The sequence below is a fragment of the Rhinolophus hipposideros genome (assembly GCF_964194185.1).
Source record: "Rhinolophus hipposideros genome assembly, chromosome: 9".
Taxonomy (NCBI): Eukaryota; Metazoa; Chordata; class Mammalia; order Chiroptera; family Rhinolophidae; genus Rhinolophus; species Rhinolophus hipposideros.
Genome location: NC_138055.1, coordinates 56,311,439 through 56,333,719, shown reverse-complemented (window position 1 = coordinate 56,333,719; position 22,281 = coordinate 56,311,439). Strand labels below are relative to the sequence as shown.

General features: G+C 43.7%; 1 protein-coding gene across 3 annotated transcripts; it reads left to right on the top strand.

The window, feature by feature from the left end:
* The first annotated feature begins 1,604 nt into the window (after nt 1–1,604).
* On the top strand, nt 1,605–14,042 carry NACA (nascent polypeptide associated complex subunit alpha). Of its 3 annotated transcripts, XM_081061515.1 has the most exons (9): nt 1,684–1,855; nt 2,562–2,633; nt 5,187–10,898; nt 12,094–12,179; nt 12,369–12,446; nt 12,719–12,865; nt 13,256–13,384; nt 13,604–13,726; nt 13,914–14,042. In XM_081061515.1, the coding sequence occupies exons 1-9, from the start codon at nt 1,825–1,827 to the stop codon at nt 13,926–13,928; spliced, it is 6,393 nt and encodes a 2,130-aa protein (XP_080917641.1). In that variant the 5' UTR covers nt 1,684–1,824; the 3' UTR covers nt 13,929–14,042. The 3 variants fall into 3 exon arrangements, with proteins under 3 accessions (XP_080917640.1, XP_080917641.1, XP_080917639.1); XM_081061514.1 differs by lacking the exon at nt 5,187–10,898 and having other exon boundaries at nt 1,605–1,691; XM_081061513.1 differs by lacking the exon at nt 5,187–10,898.
* The last annotated feature ends 8,239 nt before the right edge of the window (nt 14,043–22,281 follow it).

Below are 22,281 nucleotides of genomic sequence, written 5' to 3'. Positions count from 1 at the left end.
CACAGAGCCATAGGTATGGGAGTCATACCACTATAGTCTCACTGGAGGCTGGATTCACATGACGTGTGACCTGCTATCCGCTTTTCTGTCAACTGACCAACCCCCCTCGCTAGTTGCAATCTGCGCTTGCTAGCTGAGCCACCATCTTCTTGCTAGTCCCCATTTTCTGCTAGCGTAGCCACCACAGCAGTTATATTAGTGACCAATGGCTCACTGGTTACAGCTGATGGCCATTTACTACCTGAGTGAGCACCTTTCCATGTGAGGCCGAGCACCTGGAAACTGCACTCCTGGCTCTATCCCCACAGCTAGTCATTACTAGATGGAAAAATCAGTGGACTTGCTGAGCAAGAGAGGTCAAAACGTAGTTTTATTTGTCTAAGGAGACAGTTGGCAATTGCTGGCCCTTCTGAAGGTAAGTGGACTGCACTGATTATCTTCCAGATCGCTTATTTACTTAGGCAGCTCTCTACAATTTTAACAGTGACCATAAACACTTTTTAAGTGATGTACATATTTCACCTAATTTAATCTTCTGAACAATCCTATTAAGTAGCTACCATTATCGCCATTTTATAAGGAAACTGAGGCACAAATTGGCTAATTAAATTGCTTAAGATCACTATTAGGTGACCAAGCTGAGATTCAGACAAAGGAGTCTGGCTTCAGAGCCATGTTCTTAATCACCACAAGATTACCTCTCCTGTCTGAAAATTTCAGAATTTCTCATTCTCATTCCTGGTAAACTATCATTGAATCCTAATCCTTACTTCGTTATGGTAAAGATCTTGGATATTTTAAAGTAGCTTTCAGAGCATTTTAAGTGTTCACTGCTTCCCTTAAAAGGCAGCCACAATTGTCTTAAAGCCATAGCTCAAGTAGTATTAGCTAGTTTAGGTAATATTTGTTGTTCCCTTTGGTAGGGCTAAGACAGTATGGAAGTCAGGACCCACAGCTTTTTCATGAACAAGACAGATTATTCTACTTCTCGAGAATACTAGTGTACGGGTTCTTAACGTGGAATGCTGAACGCCTAGAGTGGATGTTTCAGGATATCTAAGAAGTGCCCAAAATAGCAAGCAAAAAGAAATGGATGTGCGTCTGTTTTCTTCTGAAAAACGGAGTCTGTACCGCTATAATTTCAACATAGGTCCAAATTGTGTATTCCAAAAATAAAATACGGGTTAACCTAGGTCATTGCTACCTTCCACTGGTGTGAATACAATCTCTGTGGCATTCGATATTATGTAAAGCCTCCTATTTTCCTGCATTGTTTGCGAAGGGAAAACTAGAAGTCGCCAGAATACCGCTGTGACTATTTTGCTGACCAGAGCGCAGAGGTCGGTTGCTTCTCTCACTGCAGTTACCCTTCGGATATCAAAAATTCTTCGACTTGGGGGACGGGAAGGGGTCGGCTATCTAAGGACCGCGTGGCTCCAAACTGAGAGTTCTTGCCAGGGCAGCGCGTCCTGTTCGGAATTCTTACCCTTATTTAGACCTAATCACCACCCTCCAGGAACAGATGGACGGAGGGGTCACTAGTTAAAGGAAGTGACCGCCCCGGCAGCTCCTGACCCGGAAGCAGATTCTAGTCCCGCCCCCCTCCACCAGGCTTCCTTCTGCAACAGGCGTGGGTCACGCTCTCGCTCGTTCTCTCTCTGCCGCCATTTTGGTTTCGCGTTTCCCGCACAGTAAGTTCTGTCTTCGCCGCTGCTCTATCCTCAGTCATCCGCCTTTCTTGCAGGCTAAGCTGCCTAGGGGATTGAGAGCTAAGGAGAGTTGGAGGCTTTATGGGGCCGCCGGGTTCCTAGTCGACATTGGGAAATGTGGCTTTGGAGCCTCCGGACAAAATGGGGTCTGTGATTGGTGTCCTGGCAAAAGCAGGGCAGAAGGGCCCCGATTCGGGTCCGGAGTTCAGGGCTGGGGTGATGGGGCGGTTGCGGTGTTGAGGGCGAAAGCGAAATGCATCTGCTGTCGGGAACGGCTTCACGAGAATCCATAGGTTACAGGGTCACAGCCTTGGAAACTGCCCCCCCCCCCACATACACACACACCCCCCCCATCGTTCTTATTGTGACAGCGAGTGTTGGGATTTAGGACACCCTCTTTCCCCTTCGGATTTCCGGAAGTAGGCAAACGGGAGTCCTGGAGGTCCCAGCCCAGGCGGCGTGAACGTACATGGGGAGGTGGGTCAAGGCGGCGTTTTAAAGCCTCCCGTGGTCAGGAGCCAGACGAGGGCCTCCCTTGGGGTGAGAACGCAGTGCTGATTGCTGCCCTTGTGGGATTTGGAGTGTGGAATGAAATGAACCCCTTGGCACTGGGAAGGCCACTCTGCAGAGTGGAGAGTTGCGTGGTGAAAGTAGGTGATTCGCTTGACCGGATTTCTGAGGGTCATGTCGTATTTCTCAACCCATTCCCAGCCGCTCTGGGGCGGGTGTCCCCAAACACCCTCATGATTTTTCCTTTCAAGTCCTCCGCAGAGTTTTTAAGAATATTTGACTCTGGGTTGGCCAGGAGAACGGATCCCACTCAGTTGAGACTTTCTTTTTTATTCCCTTCAGAAATGCCCGGTGAAGCCACAGAAACCGTTCCTGCTACAGAGCAGGAGTTGCCACAGCCGCAGGCTGAGACAGGTAGGTTCCCCAGCCCCCGTGCCCTTAATTAAGATGGCCCCTACGACCATTTGGTGGGTAAAGTGACAAGGAGAATGCACTTCTTTCAAAGTTAACTCTTAACTAAAGAGGATGAGCTGTAGCTCTGCCAGGGAGGAGAATCCATAATGTTAACTGCTGTCCTAGAAGGACTTCATTAGGGAGTGGAATAAAAACAGTATATTTAAGTTTCGGGAACATTAAAAGCTCCCTGGCCCGCTTTGTAGGTATGGCAGCTGCTTCAAAGGGAACAATGCTGTGGAACCCTCACCTCATATACGCAGGAAAACTGAGCAGTGCAGGGGCTCAGTGATTCTTACCAATTAGAACTGGATGACACAGGCAGGCCAAGGAGACCTGAGCTTTTGTGAAGTTCCAGCCAGCAAGTTGCATCAAGGTTTTAGATGGCAGAGCTTGGCATTGTGCCATCATCACATGTCTGGATGAGATGTGTGCTGGTGGTAAATGTGTCCTACTGGGCCCAAGGGCCCTCCTAGCTCAGTTAACTTTGTTTTATGGATTGGTGCTGAGATGTTCCTAGTGTGCTGGAATACTGCCTGCATCAACGGCTGGTCTGGAACCCACGATTGAAATAAAGCCTTCCTTTGACTGCTCTTCAGCTTTGAAATTATGGATGTAGAACATAGTGTAAAGGCAAGTTTTGAATTCTGGTTAAAATACATCTCTACAGTTTGAAAGGGGGTTCATGAAAAAATGTAATGATGATCTTGCGGAGTCATTTGTGCAGAACTAAATGAGGGGAATCTTAAGGCTGTCACCTCCATCCTCGCTTTTTCCTTACGGTAAATTCTTTTTTTTTTTAATTGCACCTGTCACTTAAGGGCAATTTTTGTCTCCTGGAATTAAAATAGAGTTGTTTATAGTTGAAAGTATTATGATTCTCCCTCCCCGCCTGTCTGATTTTAGCAGCTGAAGGGATTAATACAGCTGCTAGAAAAGAAAAAGGAGGGGGCCCCTGAGCTGGAGAATGAGCTATATGAAATCCTTGAACTACGGGGACTTAAGGGGAAAAATAAAGGACTTGTCTCTAAAAAGTCCTGTAATTTCAGTGTTAGACAAAATCATAGAGTTTCATTGAACAATTTGGTTTTACAAATGTGGAGACTGAAATTCAGATGAATTTATAGAATAATCTGGTTTCAAGCGTCAAAACTAATTCCATTTGCTTTTGAAGCAATCCTTTGACAGTGCTATTGAACTTATTTCTGAATAATTTGAGCTTGCGCCATAGGTATAATACTAATATTGGTATTAATGGGAGTGCCAGTGATAAACACTCAGATTTTTCCCTGTAAGTATAATTAATTATTAGAATGCATGAGGAAACTAACTCGGGAATTGGTTATGGTGTTTAAACCAAGTAATCTGGGTCTTATCCCATCTTGAGGTCCAGTCAGAGAAAAACACTCTGAGTTTGCATTTGCACTGCAGTCATAAAACCTACCGACTCGCCAGGTAAAACTGGTTGAGCCGCCTGTGTTTTTACTCTAAGAACTTCCGAATTATGGTTGAGTAAATTGTGAATTTGGATACTATGGGCTTTTTTTTTTTTTTAATACACCATTCTAGGTGTTGAGCATTTGTTGCTCTAATGCTATTATCTCCGGAATAGGAAGCATGGATTTTTCTGTCATTCGGAAAATCTTGCTTAGCTTTACTCTAGTGCCAAATATTGGTCTGTTTTGGCAGAATGACATGCTTGTCCAGATTAAGTGGTGGGAATCCAATGTATTCGCTCCACTCAATTCCCTACTTCCAAAATAGACCAAAGGTTTAACAAGTTAGGTTACAGTTTCATAATACACTCACTCATTACCCTTGTGACTAAGCTCTTCCTGGCAGTCTAATTCATCTTAGACTGATGTCTGAAGAGCTAACATTACCTGGGCAGGTCTGTAGGGATCATGGAGTATAGCTCATTTGTGGTTGGATTTTTGTTTGGAGTAAGTAAACCAAAGCACAGGGAGGCTGTGGCCTAATGTAATACTTTAGTATTAAATTCTGGAGTGTCCACTTTAGGAAGAATTGACTTGTGCCAGACCCCCTTCCTAAAACTTTATTCTAAGAGTCAGATTTTTCCTGACCTAGTGGAAGCCTGAGCATATAAAGACCCGTTTTTTCTCATTCAGCTCTAATTCCCCGTCATTATCACCACTCACTACCTTCCTTGTTCCAGTTTTCAGTATCTGTTTTAGATAGTTCATGATCCTTGAGTGGACAGGGTGAGATAGCTATTCTTCTAGTGGTTATTGTATGGCCTGTGAGAAAGACTTAGGGTTCGTTTGAGGAAGGAATGGGAGGGATGTATTCTTAACTTGATTGCTGTAGTATGTTCCAGGAAGGTTGCTGTTGCCTGTCACCTTTGTCTAATCCTGTGTGGTGACTTTCATCCTCAGATTAAAAATTCCAGTGTTTCTTATGAAGCATGTTGTACCAAGTTGGGCTGCATAACTCACCTTTATTTTTTTCCTTCCCTTTCTTTGTTTATCCCCTTTTTTTGCTTTTCTCCTCCAGCTCTGCTTCCTGTGTCTTCAGCCTTGCGTGTCACTGCTGCCTTAGGGCAGCCTGAACCTACCCTTACCCCTCCTTGCTCCCTGGCCCCCCAACAGTGCCCTCTGGCAACCCCTATCCAGCCTTCCCCATTCCTTTCTCCCTCTACTATTGCCTCAACCTCCTTTGAAGCTCCTCCCCTGTCATTCTCTGAGACAGCCCTGCCTTTGGGAGCCGCCTCTGATACCCCAACTTTCCTGCCAAACCTAATAGGGCCTCCCATCTCCCCAGCTGCCTTAGCTCTGGCCTCTCCCATGATAACTCCAACTCTGAAAGGTGCCCATTCCTCTTCAGCTCCCTTGGCTCTGGTGGCCTTGGCTCCCCACTCAGTTCAGAAAAGCTCTGCTTATCCACCTAACCCTCTTAGTTCACCTTCAGCTCCTGGGGCTGAGTCAGGGTCGGTGACATCTCTGTCAGCCCCCGTTGCTTCCTCAGAGCCAAAGACCTCTCCTATTCACGCTCCCTCTCAGGTAGTCCCTACTCTGAAAGGTACCCCCATCCCTCCCGGTACAGTCAGTGCTATTCCTTCCCATCTCGGAACTCCCTTGGCCTCCGTTCAATCTGGAGTAGCTTCCTGTGCTCAGACCTCACCCGCCACTCCCCTGGCAGTCACTTCCCCTCAGGTCAAAGGCAGCCCTGTTTCCTCAGCTCTTATTTCTCCACAAAACCCTGTAAGCCTCAGCCTAAAGGGACCCCTTAGTCCACCTACTGCCTTACCTCCTTCAACCCAGTCTGTTCCTGTGGCTCCCAATGTGCCTCCAGTTTTCCTCACTTCTCTGAGCTCTCATCCTTCACCTTTACATCAGAGCTGTCTTGGTTCTACTGTCCAACCTACGGGTCAGACAGGCTCTACTGTCCTGTCAGATCCTGTAGCGGAAACCGTTTCTATAGAGCATTCTTCCATAGGGGCTTCTTACCCTTCTCAGCGATCTGTAATTCCTCCCCTTCCTTCCAGAAATGAGGTAGTTCCTGCTGCCGTGGCTGCTTTTCCAGTGGGGGTTCCACCTTCCCCCCTGGCTCTGTCTGCTGACAAAGGCCCTTCTACCATCACTAGCATCGCCTCCTACAGCCCTGCTGCCTCCTCAGATGCAGCGATCTCTTCTCCCTTATCTCCTACAGCCTCTCTCATTCTCAAAGGCTCTCCTAAAGCCACTCAAAAACAGCCTTTGGTGACCCAGATTCCTCCTGCTTCTCCAGGGAGTCCAGGATTAAAAGAAGCTCCTGTTTCTTCTGTTGGAGTCACCTCACTTGTGATTAATCCCTCTACATTTTCTGTAGCACCGTCTACCTTTGAGGTCACTACTTGTGTCTCTCCTCCAATTTCATCAGGTCCCATAATTAATAAGGAATCAGTTTCCCATACTGCCTTGGCTGTGGCACCTGTGGCTTCCAAAGAGCTTCCTGCTCCTCAAATAACAACCACTCTGGGGATACCGGTCTCTCCTCTGCCAGTCCCCAAGGACCCCAAAAGTGTCCCTGCTTCAGTATTGGTAAAGTTGCCAACACAAAAAGATCTCCAGACTGTACCTGCCTCTCTTGTAGGAGCCCCTATTTCACCAGCCCAGGCAGGACTCCCTACCAAGGAAGACCCCACTCTACTACCATTGTCCCTGGTAGCCCCTAAAAATCTCCCCTGTCCCCAAAGTACATCATCTTTGGAGATAACTCTTTCTCCTGAAGTCATCTTAGCAAAGAAAAGTCTTGTAGAGCCTCTGCCTGTAGTTAAGCCAGCCAGTACTACCTCTCCTCTGGGTGTTAATTCCCCAACCTCTATAACCGAGACAGATCCTTATGCAAGCCCAGACTCCACGAGTCTTCTTCTCAAAAGTTCTCTCACAACAACTATAGCTACATTTCCTTTGGAAAGTGCTGCCACTTCTGGGATGGCTCCTACAATTGCCAAAGGCACCTCCACTCTTACAACTACAGCCTGCCCTTTTCTAGAAGGAGCTGTCTCTTTACCTCCTAAAAGCCACCCAGCCAAGAAGGGTACTTCCACTCTTCCTACTTTACCTTTGGTTCCTCCTACCCCTGAAAGTTGCCCTGGGGCTCCAGCTGTGACTTTATCGCCACAGAATGTTTCTATTTCTCCAGCTACCTTGGCATTGGCTTCTGATATTTCCAAGTCTGAGCCTTTTCCCTCTCTTCCCCCAGCTGGTGGTAATCCCTGGGGTGTAAAGAACATTGATGCTCTTTCTCATACCTCACAATTGGCACCTATGGCTTCCTCTCCTGAAGGGTGCCAACCTGAGGACTTTGGTGCTTCTCTTACTGCATCTTCCAAAGGAACTTACCTAGCTGACTCCCCGTCTCCTTTAGGGATTAGTGTGTCTCCTCAGACTAAAAGATCTCCAACCAAGAAGAGTTCAGCTACTTCTACCTTAACTCTTGCTCCTTCTGTTTCTAAAAGTGTACCTGATATCCTTGATACTCCTGCTGGAAATCTCTCGTCCCCTGTTTCTCTAATTGAAGCTTCCGTTCTTCCAGAGGCCAGTCTTTCTTTTCAAGCTCCTAAAGGCTCACTGGTCAAGAAGCATTCCCCCACTCCAGCCCCCAGAGAGGTTCCTATTCCCCCAGTTGTGGCCCCTGCCTCCCCCAAAGGGGGACCAGCAACTGCATCCCCTAAAGAGACCCCCACTTCTTTAGCTATGACTCCTCCCCCAAAAGGAGCCCCAGCAACCCCATCCCCCAAAAAGTCCTCATCTACCCCACCTCCCAAAGGGACCTCTACTCCCTTGGCTGTGGCTCCTTCCTCCTCAAAAGGGGGACCAACAACCTCATCCCCTAAAGAGACTCCCAAGCCTCCAGCTGTGACTCCCACCCCAAAAGGGCCCCCAGCAACTCTGTTCCTTAAAGATGCCCCCACTCCCCCAACTGTAGCTCCTTCCCACAAAGGAGCCTCAGCAACTTCATGCCCAAAAGAGTCCCCAGCTACCCCACCCACCATAGGAACCTCAGCAACTCCGTCTCCAAAAGCAGCCCCCGTTCCCTCAGCTGCAGCTCCTTCCTCCCCCAAAGGAGCCCCAACTACCCCAGCCGCTAAAGAGTCCTATACTCCCTCAGCTATAGCTCCTCCCTCCCCCAAAGAATCCCCAACAACTCCAGCTGCCAAAAGAGCTCCAGCTACCACATCTCCCAAAGAGGCCTCTGCTCCCTTAACTGTGACTCCTTCCTCCCCGAAAGGAGCCCCAGTTACCCCAGCCCCCAAAGAGTCTCCAGCAACCCCAACCCCCAAAAGAGCCCCAGCTACTACATCTCCCAAAGAAGCCCCTGCTCCCTTAACTGCGACTCCTTCCTCTCCAAAAGGAGCCCCAGTTACCCCAGCCCCCAAAGAGTCTCCAGCAACCCCAACCCCCAAAAGAGCCCCAGCTACCACATCTCCCAAAGAGGCCTCTGCTCCCTTAACTGTGACTCCTTCCTCCCCGAAAGGAGCCCCAGTTACTCCAGCCCCCAAAGAGTCTCCAGCAACCCCAACCCCCAAAAGAGCCCCAGCTACCACATCTCCCAAAGAAGCCCCTGCTCCCTTAACTGCGACTCCTTCCTCTCCAAAAGGAGCCACAGTTACCCCAGCCCCCAAAAAAGCCCCAGCTACCACATCTCCCAAAGAGGCCCTAGCTCCCTTAGTTGCGACTCCTTCCTTCCCCAAAGGAGCCCCAGCTACCCCAGCCCCCAAAGAGTCTACAGCAACTCCAACCCCCAAAAGAGCCCCAGCTGTCACATCTCCCAAAGAGGCTTCCACTCCTTCAGCTTCACCTCCTTCCTCCCTCAAAGGAGCCCCAGCACCCAAAGCGCCCTGCACTTCCTCAGCTATAGCTCCTCCCTCTCCCAAAGAATCCCCAACAACTCCAACCCCCAAAAGAGCCCCAGCTACCACCTCTCCCAAAAAGGCCCCCACTGCCTCAGCTGCAACTCCAGCTCCCAAGGGAGCCCTAGCTACCCCACCCCCTAAAGAGCCTCCAGCAACCCCAGCCCCCAAAGAGGCCCACACTCCCTCAACTATAGCTCCTCCCTCCCCCAAAGAATCCCCAGCAACCCCAGCCCCCAAAAGAGCCCCAGCTACCACATCTCCCAAAGAGGCCCCCACTCCCTCAGCTGCGGCTCCTTCCTCCCCGAAAGGAGCCCCAGTTACCCCAGCCCCCAAAGAGTCTCCAGCAACCCCAGCCCCCAAAAGAGCCCCAGCTACCGCATCTCCCAAAGAAGCCCCTGCTCCCTTAACTGCGACTCCTTCCTCTCCAAAAGGAGCCCCAGTTACCACATCTCCCAAAGAGGCCTCTGCTCCCTTAACTGTGACTCCTTCCTCCCCAAAAGGAGCCCCAGTTACCCTAGCCCCCAAAGAGTCTCCAGCAACCCCAACCCCCAAAAGAGCCCCAGCTACCACATCTCCCAAAGAAGCCCCTGCTCCTTTAACTGCGACTCCTTCCTCTCCAAAAGGAGCCACAGTTACCCCAGCCCCCAAAAGAGCCCCAGCTACTGCATCTCCCAAAGAGGCCCCCACACCCTCAGATGCGACTCCCTCAAAAGGAGGCACAGTTACCCCAGCCCCCAAAAGAGCCCCAGCTACTGCATCTCCCAAAGAGGCCCCCACACCCTCAGCTGCGACTCCTTCCTCCTCAAAAGGAGCCCCAGTTACCCCAGCCCCCAAAAGAGTCCCAGCTACCACATCTCCCAAAGAGGCCCCTGCTCCCTTGACTGCGACTCCTTCCTCCCCGAAAGGAGCCCCAGTTACCACATCTCCCAAAGAGGCCCCAGCAACTCCAGCCCCCAAGAGAGCCCCAGGAACTGCGACCTCCAAAGGGGCCCCTACTCCTTCAGCTGTGGTTTCTCCAGTCCCCAAAGAGTCTCCAGCCCCCAAAAGAGCCTCAGCCCCCAAGGGGGCCCCTAATCCCTCACCTGTAATTCCTCCTCTGCCCAAAGAGGAACCAGCAAGCCCATCCCCCAAAGACTCCCCTACTTCTCCCGTTTCAGTAACTTGTTCCTTGGGGTCCAATGCTCCTCAGGCATCTAAAGGGCTCTCAGTGAAGAAAGGCCCCACAGCTCTCAAAGCAGTGCTTGTTGCCCCAGCTTCAGAAAGTGCACCAGTCATCACAGCTCCCACTCAGAAAGGTCCACCAGCCCAGAAGAGTTCACCTCTTGTGTGCCCAGATCCCTCAGCTAAGAATGGTACTAAAGGACCACTTTCTTCAGTGGCTCCAGGCCCTCCACTGACAGTTCCTGCTCAGAAAGGCACTTCTCCAAAGACTCCAAAATCCCATCCTATTTCTCCCCTAAAAGGCAAAGATTCTTTTCATTCTCCAAAGGGTCCTGTGGCTCCTCCTCCTGAGTCTGAGACATTTACCCCTCTAACAAAAGCTGCCTCTGAGAAGGTCCTTCCTAAACCTGGATCAGCATCTCTCTCTGCAGCACCCACCCCATCAGTCTCTTTGCCTCCTGCTCCCTCCCCAGTGCCCCTTCTGCTTCCTAAACAGCAACCTCTGCCGTCCTCACCTGGGCTGGTGCTGGAATCACCCTGTAAGCCCTCAGCCCCTGCTGATGAGGATGAGCTGCCGCCTCTGATTCCCCCGGAACCAATCTCGGGGGGAGTGCCTTTCCAGTCGGTCCTCGTCAACATGCCCACCCCCAAACCTGCTGGGATCCCTGCCCCAACCCCCAAGCAGCCTGTTCTGAAGAACAACAAGGGTATTTGCCTTGGTTTGCCGTGTGCATGGTGTGTCGCCCACACCCCTCCTGGGGGCTACCCACCAATACTAACTCTAGGATGCGCCGCTTTCTCCAGAATATCTGTTTGTTTGGACATAGAACATAGAACCATAATTTTAAATGCAAAAGCACCAGGAATGTGAAACAGTCTTGGTTTTCATCACTTCAGCTAGTCCATTATGTGTCATCTTGTGTAATGGGGTCCTGACTGACCGGGGTTGACCTTTTACCTAACTGATTTGACATTGAAAACCAAGACCTGCTAGACCTTTAGTTTGCTCTAATGTCTACCACGTCACTAACCTTGTCCCTGGGCCTGGGATTTGCTAAAATATTGGGAAACTATTGAATGTTGGAACTATGTGAATTTCTTTTTACTTCTTAGATTTAGTAATGACCAGTGCCCAGGGGTTTCTTTTCCTTAAAAGATCTATTTTTCCTAGCCTGAGAATGGTGCTGGTGTATGCTTTTTTCCCTCAGTAGTCTGTATTGATGCTTGGCCTTTCAATTGAGGAAAACTTAAAATATGTGGATTATGTTTGAAAGATACGGGAGAGGTCACGGGACAATAACTAGTAGAGGTGACTGTTGGAACTACGGGTCGGCATCATTGAGAATCTTCAAGCTATATTGATAAGATCAAATTGCTAGGGTGAGTGGTTTGAAAATAAGGCTGAATGTGTGTACACAGCTGCTTCTGGCCTCCCCCAAGCCAGTTTAAAGGATGAGGGGAAAGGGCCCTCCCTGGTCTGCCTCCACTATGTGATCATACTGTTTTTTCCCTTCACTGTATCTGCAGACCCCTTGTCTGCCAGAACTTTTCTGGGATGGTTGGGCTTTTGGGTAGGATTTGGGATTACATAGGTCATTGGTGTTTGCCTATACCAAGAAGTAAAGACCTTGAGGGACAGGAAGCCATTATAGTGTATGAACTATTTAGCTGTATCTGGTAATTACCTCTCATTTCTGGGGCTGGGTCTTGAATGGATGTGTACACACTAGTTTGTGACTAAGTGGGGAGTTGTCGAGCTGACTTCACACAAGTCAACTGATTTGCATTTAACTTTGCAAGCTTTAACATAAGCCAGTGACCTCTAGTTCAGGCAGGCCATAGTGAAGTGCCTCCTCCTTAATAATCTCTACTATAAAATAGTAAAAGTTACTTGTCATCTAGGTTCTGGAACAGAATCTGACAGTGATGAATCAGTACCAGAGCTTGAGGAACAAGATTCCACACAGGCTACCACACAACAAGCCCAGGTGAGTATTTCTTACTGGTATAAGTACTTGAGTTAAGGAAGCATTGGAGAACCAGAGTTGATCAGAGAAGATGACTTCATGTAGCTATGTATCTGGAGCTATAAACCTTCATAAAGGGGAAAACAGCAGGGGGGTTGTGTTAGCCAAGTCTTACATTCCAGCTTACTCACAGCTGTTTTATCTTCTTAGTTGGCAGCAGCAGCTGAAATCGATGAGGAACCCGTCAGTAAAGCAAAACAGAGCCGGAGTGAAAAGAAGGCACGGAAGGTAAGATTTTAACTTACAAGCAAGAATTAAAGTTTCTGATGAAGCAACTTTAAGAACAGAGGGAACTGAAGTAGAATTCTTAGTAGTGGTAGTATGTTTATTTAACAGAAGTTACTATGGCAGGAAATAAAAGAATCCTATAAACCAATTCTGTATTCTTAAATAAACTTTTCTTAGCCCAGGAAAAGGCTTTGTTTGGATGTGGTATTATGGTACTTCCTAAAGCTGCTTCTAAAGAAGTTGAAAATCTGATGTTCTTTTCTGTTCCTTAGGCTATGTCCAAACTGGGTCTTCGACAGGTTACAGGGGTTACTAGGGTCACTATCCGGAAATCTAAGAATATCCTCTTTGTCATCACAAAACCAGATGTCTACAAGAGCCCAGCTTCAGATACCTACATAGTTTTCGGGGAAGCAAAGGTAAGGATAGTTTTCTTGGGAGCTGCTCTAGACCAGAGTTTCTCAACCTCAGCACCATTGACATTTGGGGTAGATAATTATTTATTGTGGAAGAGCTGCCCTATGCATTATAAATGTTTGTTTAGCAGCATCATAGCCAGTTGTGATAACCCCAAAAAATTTCCAGGTGTTTAACAGATTATCCACCCGGGAAGCAAAAATCACCCTCTAGTTGAGAATTACTGCTTTAAAACCTAAGCTACTTATACAGTGATAGATAATCTGAATGAGGGCAAGCAATTTAAAGCTATTTAGTAAATTAACCTGAAGTGGGACTTTGGAAAATATGTAAATGTTTCTTTCATTTGCTGCACACTGATCTCACGTGAATCTCTGTTTTCTGCTCTTTAGATCGAGGATTTATCTCAGCAAGCACAGCTAGCAGCTGCTGAGAAATTCAAAGTTCAAGGTGAAGCTGTCTCAAACATTCAAGAAAACACGCAGACTCCAACTGTACAAGAGGAGAGCGAAGAGGAAGAGGTATACAAGGAAATATTTTATACTTTTATTCCTCTCCAGATAGTATTATGTTTGTATTGATGGGTGAATTCTATATTGTTTTAGGCTCTTGAATCCCATTGAATGAAGTATAATAGTTTTTGAGTTAAATTAAAACTAGATTCAAGAGTCTCCTGACTCCAAAGAAGTATACTGAAGTTGTTCTTGCCTTTACTTTATTACATGTTTTTTCCCTCTCAGGTTGATGAAACAGGTGTGGAAGTTAAGGACATCGAATTGGTCATGTCACAAGCAAATGTGTCGAGAGCAAAGGCAGTCAGAGCCCTAAAGAACAACAGTAATGATATTGTAAATGCTATTATGGTAAGTGTTCAAGCCTTTATTCCTGACTTCCTCTGCCCTGATCAATTATGGGCGACTTTATTTTCTATGCTTAGTATCAGCCGATTAGGACACCTCATTCCAAAGGCTATCCTGAGTTGCCTCAGGTGTTAGTGACCTGAATTCTCTCTGTTTGCCTATACCTCTGATGATCTTTTTTCTCTTACAGGAATTAACGATGTAACCATCTATAAAAGACAAGGACCTTTTTTTGGTGTTTCAAAAGAGTAACTGCAGCTTGATTTGAAATTTGTACTGTTTCTATCATTAATAAAGTTATGGCTTCTTGTGGGATGAACTCAGTGGATGCTTGATCTCTTTCCAAAAAAATACATTAATACTCCAGAAATGAGAACACGTTTATTACTCTTAAGACCTCAGCTTCAGAATCTTTAGTGCCAGACACCCCCTTAAAACCTCAGCCTTTTCACTTGTAAGAAGGTATTGTACTAGGCTGTCTGTTAAGACGTTGGTTGTCTTCAGAGACTATAACTTAATTGTAAAGTTTCTCGTTTTCAGTTTCTTACCCAAATATTAACTGTGAGCAAATGTTGATTATTTAATAACCAAGCACCGTCTCTGACCTACCATCTTTCTGAACATACATTGGGCCTCATCTTCCCTCTGTGAGAGGCAGTTCACATTGGTTACACCTTGACATGTAAGAGCTTGGTACAGGGCTGGAGAGGGTGCATAATGAATGTGGATGAAAAGACTTCATTTTATATAAAATTAAAAGGTACTTCATGAAGGAGAGAATTTTGACTATTGTATACAATGCAAACACTCTGCTCATAGACATTCACTATACAGACATTTTAATCCACGAAGTAAATTATAATTAGGGTGGCCATAATTATGCTAGGACAATGAGTGAAAACCAGAATTGTACCAGGCAAACCGGTGCATATGATTAGCCAGATTATGATAAGTATATATAGGTCTGCAGAAGTCCTAAGGGTAAAGTTTCTGAGTTTGGGTTGTTAGAAAATGGTCTAGGGGGAAGCAGAGGACTAAAATTTGGAAATAGGAAGGCTACAAGTAACTATAGAGGCAAGAATTCTAAAATGAATGTGACATTATATCTAGAAAGAATGTTAGAATGAAAATAACATTGTAGAAGACTTTTGGAACTATAGTTGATAGACATTTTTATTACTGATTTAGTCTTTTCGATCCTGATGAGAGTAGGCATTAGTTTAGTAGATGTTGAGTGTAAGCTGAGGTTTAAATGACTTCCCTAAAGACAGCCACTAAAGAGCAAGACCGTTTCTTTGTTAGTAGGCTGTGTTGGTAGGAAGTGGTAGGCTATCATGAAAGGAGCACAAATCAACATTTGACTGAGGGTGACCTTGCATTTCACTGGGGTCGAGCATATTAGATCATTTGATGAACGAATGAGACAATGGGCTCCTTGGCTGCCAAATCCTAGTCAGCCAGTAATTCTCATTTCAGGAAGAAATTTAGGGATAGTAACTCGTAATTTCCTCACCCTTCACTCTACAGTTAACTTGTTTAGAGAAGTATCTTGTTCAAAGCTATTAATGCCACCAGTACTGTAATGCTGTTTCTTCCCACCTCAAGGACCTTGCTCTTGCAACCCCTTCTTTTCTACTGTTCATTAATTCCTTTCCCTCAACCATTTTTTTCCATCACACTTGAAATGTATGACTGATTTCCTCTGTCACAGAATGATTAAACTTTTGGTTCTCAAATTAGGGAGTGGATAGTTTGAACAAACCTGAAGAGGAATTTCTCCTTCCTGGTTCTCAAATTAAATGAACCCTATTTTCAAAATAAGAGTTAATTAAAATTCTAATATTAAACTCAGGTTGAAGAAACTAGTAAGCCCACTCAGCCTTAACATATTCTCAGAATAGAGGATGAAAACAAGTGGGAATTAGTATTCCTTCTTTTGATAAATTCCTCAGTTCCTATTTGCTAAGCACTGAGGTTTCAATAGAGAATAAGACACGGTATCTGCCCTAATGGAAATTACAGTATAATGGGAAAGGCAATTACAGCGATCTAAATTCCATAGGTTGGCCTCTATGTATGGCTCTACATATCTGAACCATTCATTTAAGAAGCATTTATTTAGCCAGTTTTCCATGGCATTGGAATAGACTCCACCACTATTATACAGTCTGGTGACAACACTAGACAAATATTTAAATGGTTGAAATTTTCAATGTATGTTACAAAGGACAAGTATTGACTTCTCACTTAACATCTTATTCTCTAGCCTTCCCAAATACTACTTGATGAAAGCAACTGTTTTATTTTGCAATCCTTTGCCTATATTCTTTACCAATATACCAGCATAACTTGTACCTGCCACACTTTATGCCTGTATCTACAATAGGAGTGATAAAATGATGAGCCAGATTCAGCCCTCAGAATTGTTTAAATAGTACGGAAATGTGTATAGTATTTGGATTTTATTGCTGTCACACTTGTCCTTTCTGGTGTGCTTTAGTGTCTATTTTCTTGCTTGGTCTCTCTAGACATACATGCCTGGCTCCTGAAGATTGGGTTTGGTGTTTCTGAATGAGAGCTCCTTGTGGAAATGGAGTTCATTGGTCTTTACTTTCCTGTTACTTGACCCATTAAAAGATCTCAAATATTTTAAAGAACAGATAAAATCTTTGCTTTGTGTCAACACTGGAGGCTTAGTCAGAAAGCTAAAACTAAGTGGAAACTTAATCCCCACGTGTACAGTTTAGTATTTAATCAAAGATTCAAGATCTCTGCAACTTCTGGACTTTTAATTTTTAAACAGTTTATTGTGGTATAATTTACAATAAACAGTGTGTATTTAAAGTGTACAATTTAATAAATTTTGACATGTACCCATTAATCATCACCAAAATAAAAAATCACCCTAGAGTTTCTTGATGCACCTTTGTAATCCCTCTCCCCACCCCACACTTTGGTACCTGGCAATCACTGATTTTGCCACTAGAGATAAGTGCATTTTCTAGAATTTTTAAAAATCTAATTGGAATCATAAAACACACACTTCTATCTAGCTTCTTTCACTCAGAATAACAGATTCATTCATGTTGTTGTGTGAGTCAATAGTTTATTCCTTTTAAATGCTGAGTAAATAAGTTTAGTACTAATTTCCCAGCAAGTACTACCTTACTGAATCCTACAAATTTGGATATTTTCATTCAGTTCAAACGTTTTTAAATTTCCCTTCTGATTTCTTCATTGACTCATGGGTTATTTAGAACTGTTTTGTTTAGTTGAAAATATTTGGAGATTTCTAGATACCTTTCTGCTGTTGGTTTCTAATTTAATTCCATTGTGGCCCTAGAGCATAGTTTGTATAACTGGAATCTTTGTAAATTTATTGACTTGTATTATGGCTCAAGATATGGTATATCTTGGTAGAAGTTCTGTGCACTTGAAAAGAGTGTGTGTAGTTATGTGGAGTGTTCTATAAATGTGAATTAGGTTAAATTGGTAAAGTTCAAGTCTTTATTTGTACTAATTTTTTGTCTACTTATTCTATCAGTTATTGAGAGGAATGTTGAAAATCTATTTTAATTGTGGAATTTTCTATTTCATTATAACTCAGTTTTTTGATTCATGTATTTTGAAGCTCTATGAGGAGTATAAACATTTAGGATTATTATGTCTTGCTGAATTGATCCCTTTATCACTATTAAGTGACTCTTTATTCCTGGCAATAATTTTTGCTGTGAAATCTACTTATGCTAATTACTAATATAACCACTTAAACTTTTAGTATTGTATACCTTTTCCGCATCCATTTAGTTTTTTTGACTAATTATAGATAGATTCAGAAAGTTGCAAAAATCGTACAGAGGTCACAAGTACAATATATGTAGTTCTCCCAATGATTGCATCTTTCTTTAGTGTATAAAAAGGAAGTTCACATTAGTATAATCAGTAGACATTATTCAGAGTTCACCCGTTTTTACATGCACTCATTTATGAGATGTGTGTGTGTGTGTGGTATTGTATGCAATTTTATTACATGTATACATTTATGTAACCAACCCACTTGCTTTTTTTAACAGTTTTATTGAGATGTAATTCACATACCATACAATTTACCCTTATATATACAATTCAATGGTTTTTAGTAAGAATTGTGCAACCATCACCACAATCAATTTTAGAATGTTTTTTATCAGCCCAAAAAGAGACCCAGTACCCATTGTACTCCCCATTTCCACCCATGCTTCCCCACTCCAACCCTAAGCATCTACTAATCTACTTTCTAGTGGTTGTTTCCACTTTTTTGTCTGTCATGAATAATGGTGCTATGGCATTCATGTACAGATTTTTGTGTAGACATAAGTTTTCATTTCTCTTCAGTACTGCATATACCTAGGAGTGGAATTGCTGGGTCATATGGTAACTCTTATGTTCAACATTTCAAGGAACTATTTTCCAAAGTGGCTCTACTATTTTACAGCCCACCAGCAATGTGTAAGAGTTCCAATTTCTTCACATCCTCACCAAAATTTGTTACTGTCTTTATTTTAGCCATCCTAATGGGTGTGAATTGGTATCTGATTGCAGTTTTGATTTGCATTTCCCTAATGCCTGATGTTGAGCATCTTGTCATGTGCTTATTGGCCATTTTTATATCTTTGGATAAATATATCTTCAAATCCTGTTTTTCAGGATTTGAAAAACAGGATTTGAAGATATTTGAAGATCAATATATCTTCAAAGCCCATTTGTAAATTAGGTTATTGGTGTTTTTAATGTTGACTTGTAACAGTTTTTTATATATTCTGGATGCTAGACCCCTATCAGATATATGGTTTGCAAGTATTTTCTCCCATTCTGTGAGTTGTCTTTTCACTTTCTGGATAGTATCCTCTGAAGCACAAGATTTTTAAATTTTACTGATCTAATTTATCTGCTTTTTTCCTTTGGTTGCTTGTACATTTAGTATTAAAGCTCAGAAACCATTATAGCATTAAGAATTTTGCAACAATATGTTTTCCATTACTTCCTTCTTGGTCTTTGTCATGCATTTAACTTCTATGTATGATTTAATTCTGTAGTTTATGGTTATTGTTTTGCTTAAACAGCCAATTATCTTTTCTTCCAATTTTTAAAAAAAAATTTATTGGGGAATACTGGGGAACAATGTATCTTTTCAGGACCTATCAGCTCCATGTCAAGTCGTTGTTTTCAATCTAATTGTGGAGGGCGCAGATCACTGACCCATGTGGGAATCGAACCGGTGACCTTGGTGTTATGAGCAGTGCACTCTAACCACTGATCCAACCGGCCTCCCATCTGTGGCTCAGCTCCAAGCTCAAGCTGTTGTTTCTTACTAGCCCATGTGGGAGTCGAACATGCTACCCTGGTGTTATGAGTACTGTGTTCTAACCACTGAACCAACCAGCCGCCCCCAATTTTTTTCTTATGGTAAAATGTAGCATCAAATTTATGCTACCCTAACCATTTTTAAGTGTACAGTTCAATTATATTAAATAATAGCATTCATAATGTGTAACTATTATCATCATCTATCTCTAGAACTCTTTCCATGTTGCAAAACTGAAACTCTACCCATTAAAGAAAGAAACATTCACCCCCTCCCTCAGCCCCTGGCAACTACCATTCTGCTTTTCTGTCTCTGATTTTGATTCTACTAAGTACCTCATATAAGTGGTGTCATATAGTACTTGTCCTTTTTGACTGCCTTATTTCACTTAGCACACGTCCTCAAGATTTCATCCATGTTTTAAGGCTGAATAATACTCCATTATATACCACATTTTGCTTATCCATTCAGCTGTCAATGGACACTTGGGTGGTTCCCACGTTTTACCTATTGTAAGTATTTGCAAGTATTGCAATGTTGCTATGATGAATATGGTATACGAAATCTTTCTGAGATTCTGCTTTCAATTCCTTTGGGTATATACCAAAAGTGGACTTGCTGGATCATAAAAATTATTCTATTTTTAATTTTTTTGACTTATCACCATACAGTTTTCCACAGCAGCTATATCATTTTACATGCCACCAGCAGTGCACAAAGGTTTCAATTTCTCCACATTCTCACTAACACTTGCTATTTTCTGGGGGGTTTTGATAGTTGCCTTCTAATGGGTGTAGTCTCACTTTTGAAAGACAGTTTGTTGGATATAGGATTCTTGGTTGACAGTTTATTTTATTTATTTTTTTGGCACCTTATTGAAACTTTATTACAAAAGTACAAAGCAGAGCTTTGTGACAAAAAAATAACATTTCTGTTTGTTTTAACACCCGAGTAAGTCTCAGAGAATCTTAATATAAGCCACTTGACGTAACATTTCACATCCAAAAGATTTCAACAAATTTATACAACATATTGAGCACTATTTTTACTAGTTTGAATCCAAGTATTCCAATGTATTATGAACCAGTTAGCTCTACAAGTCTTTTAAAATGTCTCAACTGAAACTGCTGAACAATAAAAAAAAAAAGCCACAGAATAAGTTTAAGAATTAGATGATTCCATGATAATTAAGACCAAGGGTCTGTGAGGGGCAGAAGGAGTATTCAAGGATAAAAAAATCAAGTTTTCTACTTAGGCTAGATAGTAACTGAAATGGGATCTTGGAATTCCCAACCTTTATTTGGAGTAATAACAAAGAAAATACAAAAATAAATCAGCATTGCATGACACCTTAAAACCTTTACCAAAAGGTTAGAAGACTTAATTAAAGGCCAGTTCTTTCTCCAAAATGAATAAATGGCATCAGTTCTAATTCTTAGGTTACTAACCAACCATTAGGGTATTTTTAACTCATGTCTAGGACGGAAATTGGAAGGTAGGAAGAGGTAGGTAAAGCCTCAGCAGAGAAAGCAAGTTTTAAGTTGGGTAAGAGTCATCCTCTGCCCTGAAGTTATTGCTAGAGTTTAACTGAGTTGCAATCGAGGAGTAGCTGAATCCTTTGTTAAACTTGTAGGATTGTAAACTGTAGTACTTACTGTCCAGCAGAAAGATGTCTTCACAGGGAAATCTCAATTCCCCCAGTTCCTACAAATGCTGTTGTCCAGAATCAAATCATCCAGGACTTGATATAATGTCAGTGTAAATGGCCCAGTGGTTAGCTGACAAGTACTTGATGAAATTATTTCATTTCCCCAAAGGGGATTAGTTGATGGAGGGAAAGCATAAGTATGTCTGTACTGATAAATAGGTTTCCTTAGAGGTTTCCCACAGCTTTCCAGAAGCATGAGTGGTTCTTCTAATCAGATCTTGACTGCGTGGGAGGAGGGAGGAGGATCTGCTAAAGTCCTCAAGTGTTTATGGTTTATGTAGTTCATCCATCGATAATGACAACACACACAGCTCCTCTGACAGCATGTATGTTTGTGCTTGGCTAAGCCACTCCAGCAAAATTTTCTTTAGCCCTTTGGCTCTTCAGTGATGTAAGGACCTGAAGAGGGCTCAAGAATCTGACCTACTCATTGCATGGTCCTTCCTAAAAGGCCTAGAGAATGCTTCTTCCTCACCCGCCCCCAAATCAGTAGACGGAAAAGGGAGTAGAGAGTCCCCACCAACTTGGGGAATTAAGACTTCCAGCTGTCTGCTCAAGAGCTGAAACCAGCTTCACACAGTACTTTCTGATACCTGTTAGGTCCTCTGTCTTACACGTTTGGTCTCCAGGAGCTTCATGAGAAGTCTGGCTAGGGAAGAACAAGTCTCTTTGCCCAAGTCTATGCGTTCAGTGAGACTATGTTTAAAATTTTCATGGGAAAGACTTCATTCTCAGGAAAAAGTGGTTTAAAACTCCTATCTGTTGGAAAAGTCAAAGTTAAGCAGAAAGCCATTGCGTCCACCCAATACTTTGTTTCCTCAGAAACTAAAATTAAGGATAGTGCAAAATCAGGTCTCAGAGCAGCAGCAGAAATTATCCATGTGCCATCTCTCACACAGACTGGAATTTTCCAGCAGTTGGGAACCAGATGCTTTGTTGGGTCCCAACGTCAGGTCGGGGGACTGATATCCCAGCACTTAAGGAAGCAAATCTTAATGACTTTGAACTTTTTCAATAGCAGGATCACTATTGGTCTGGTAAGCTAACATCTTTTCAGTCTGAAGAAACAAGTGGATTTTTGGCAATGCAGCAAGAAACATTAGCAAAGGTAGGTTAAAGCACAAAAAGCCAGAGAGACCAAAAATACATCCAAATGTGCTGAGGAGGAAGAGAACCATTTCTACCAAGACTTCTGATTGGTAAAACACAGGGAAGCAGCTGAGGGAAGTGGGTAGGATACAGGAGGAAGAAAGATATGGACCAAGTTCTGTAAAGTCCTCTCAGTTACCATCATCATCACCCAAGATCATTAAACCAGGGAGTTGCCCATGCAATCTGCAGCAGTTCTCACTACCTTGGGCTCTGCCAGCCAAGAAGTGCTTCTCTGTGGCAAGACAGGCATGCCCAGAGGTGACATAGCATCTTTGCTGGCCCTGGTCTTGGGAACTGCAAATTTTTGTATTAGCCTGCCCCTCTGCAAGCTGGCCAAGCCTGAGCCCAAACACC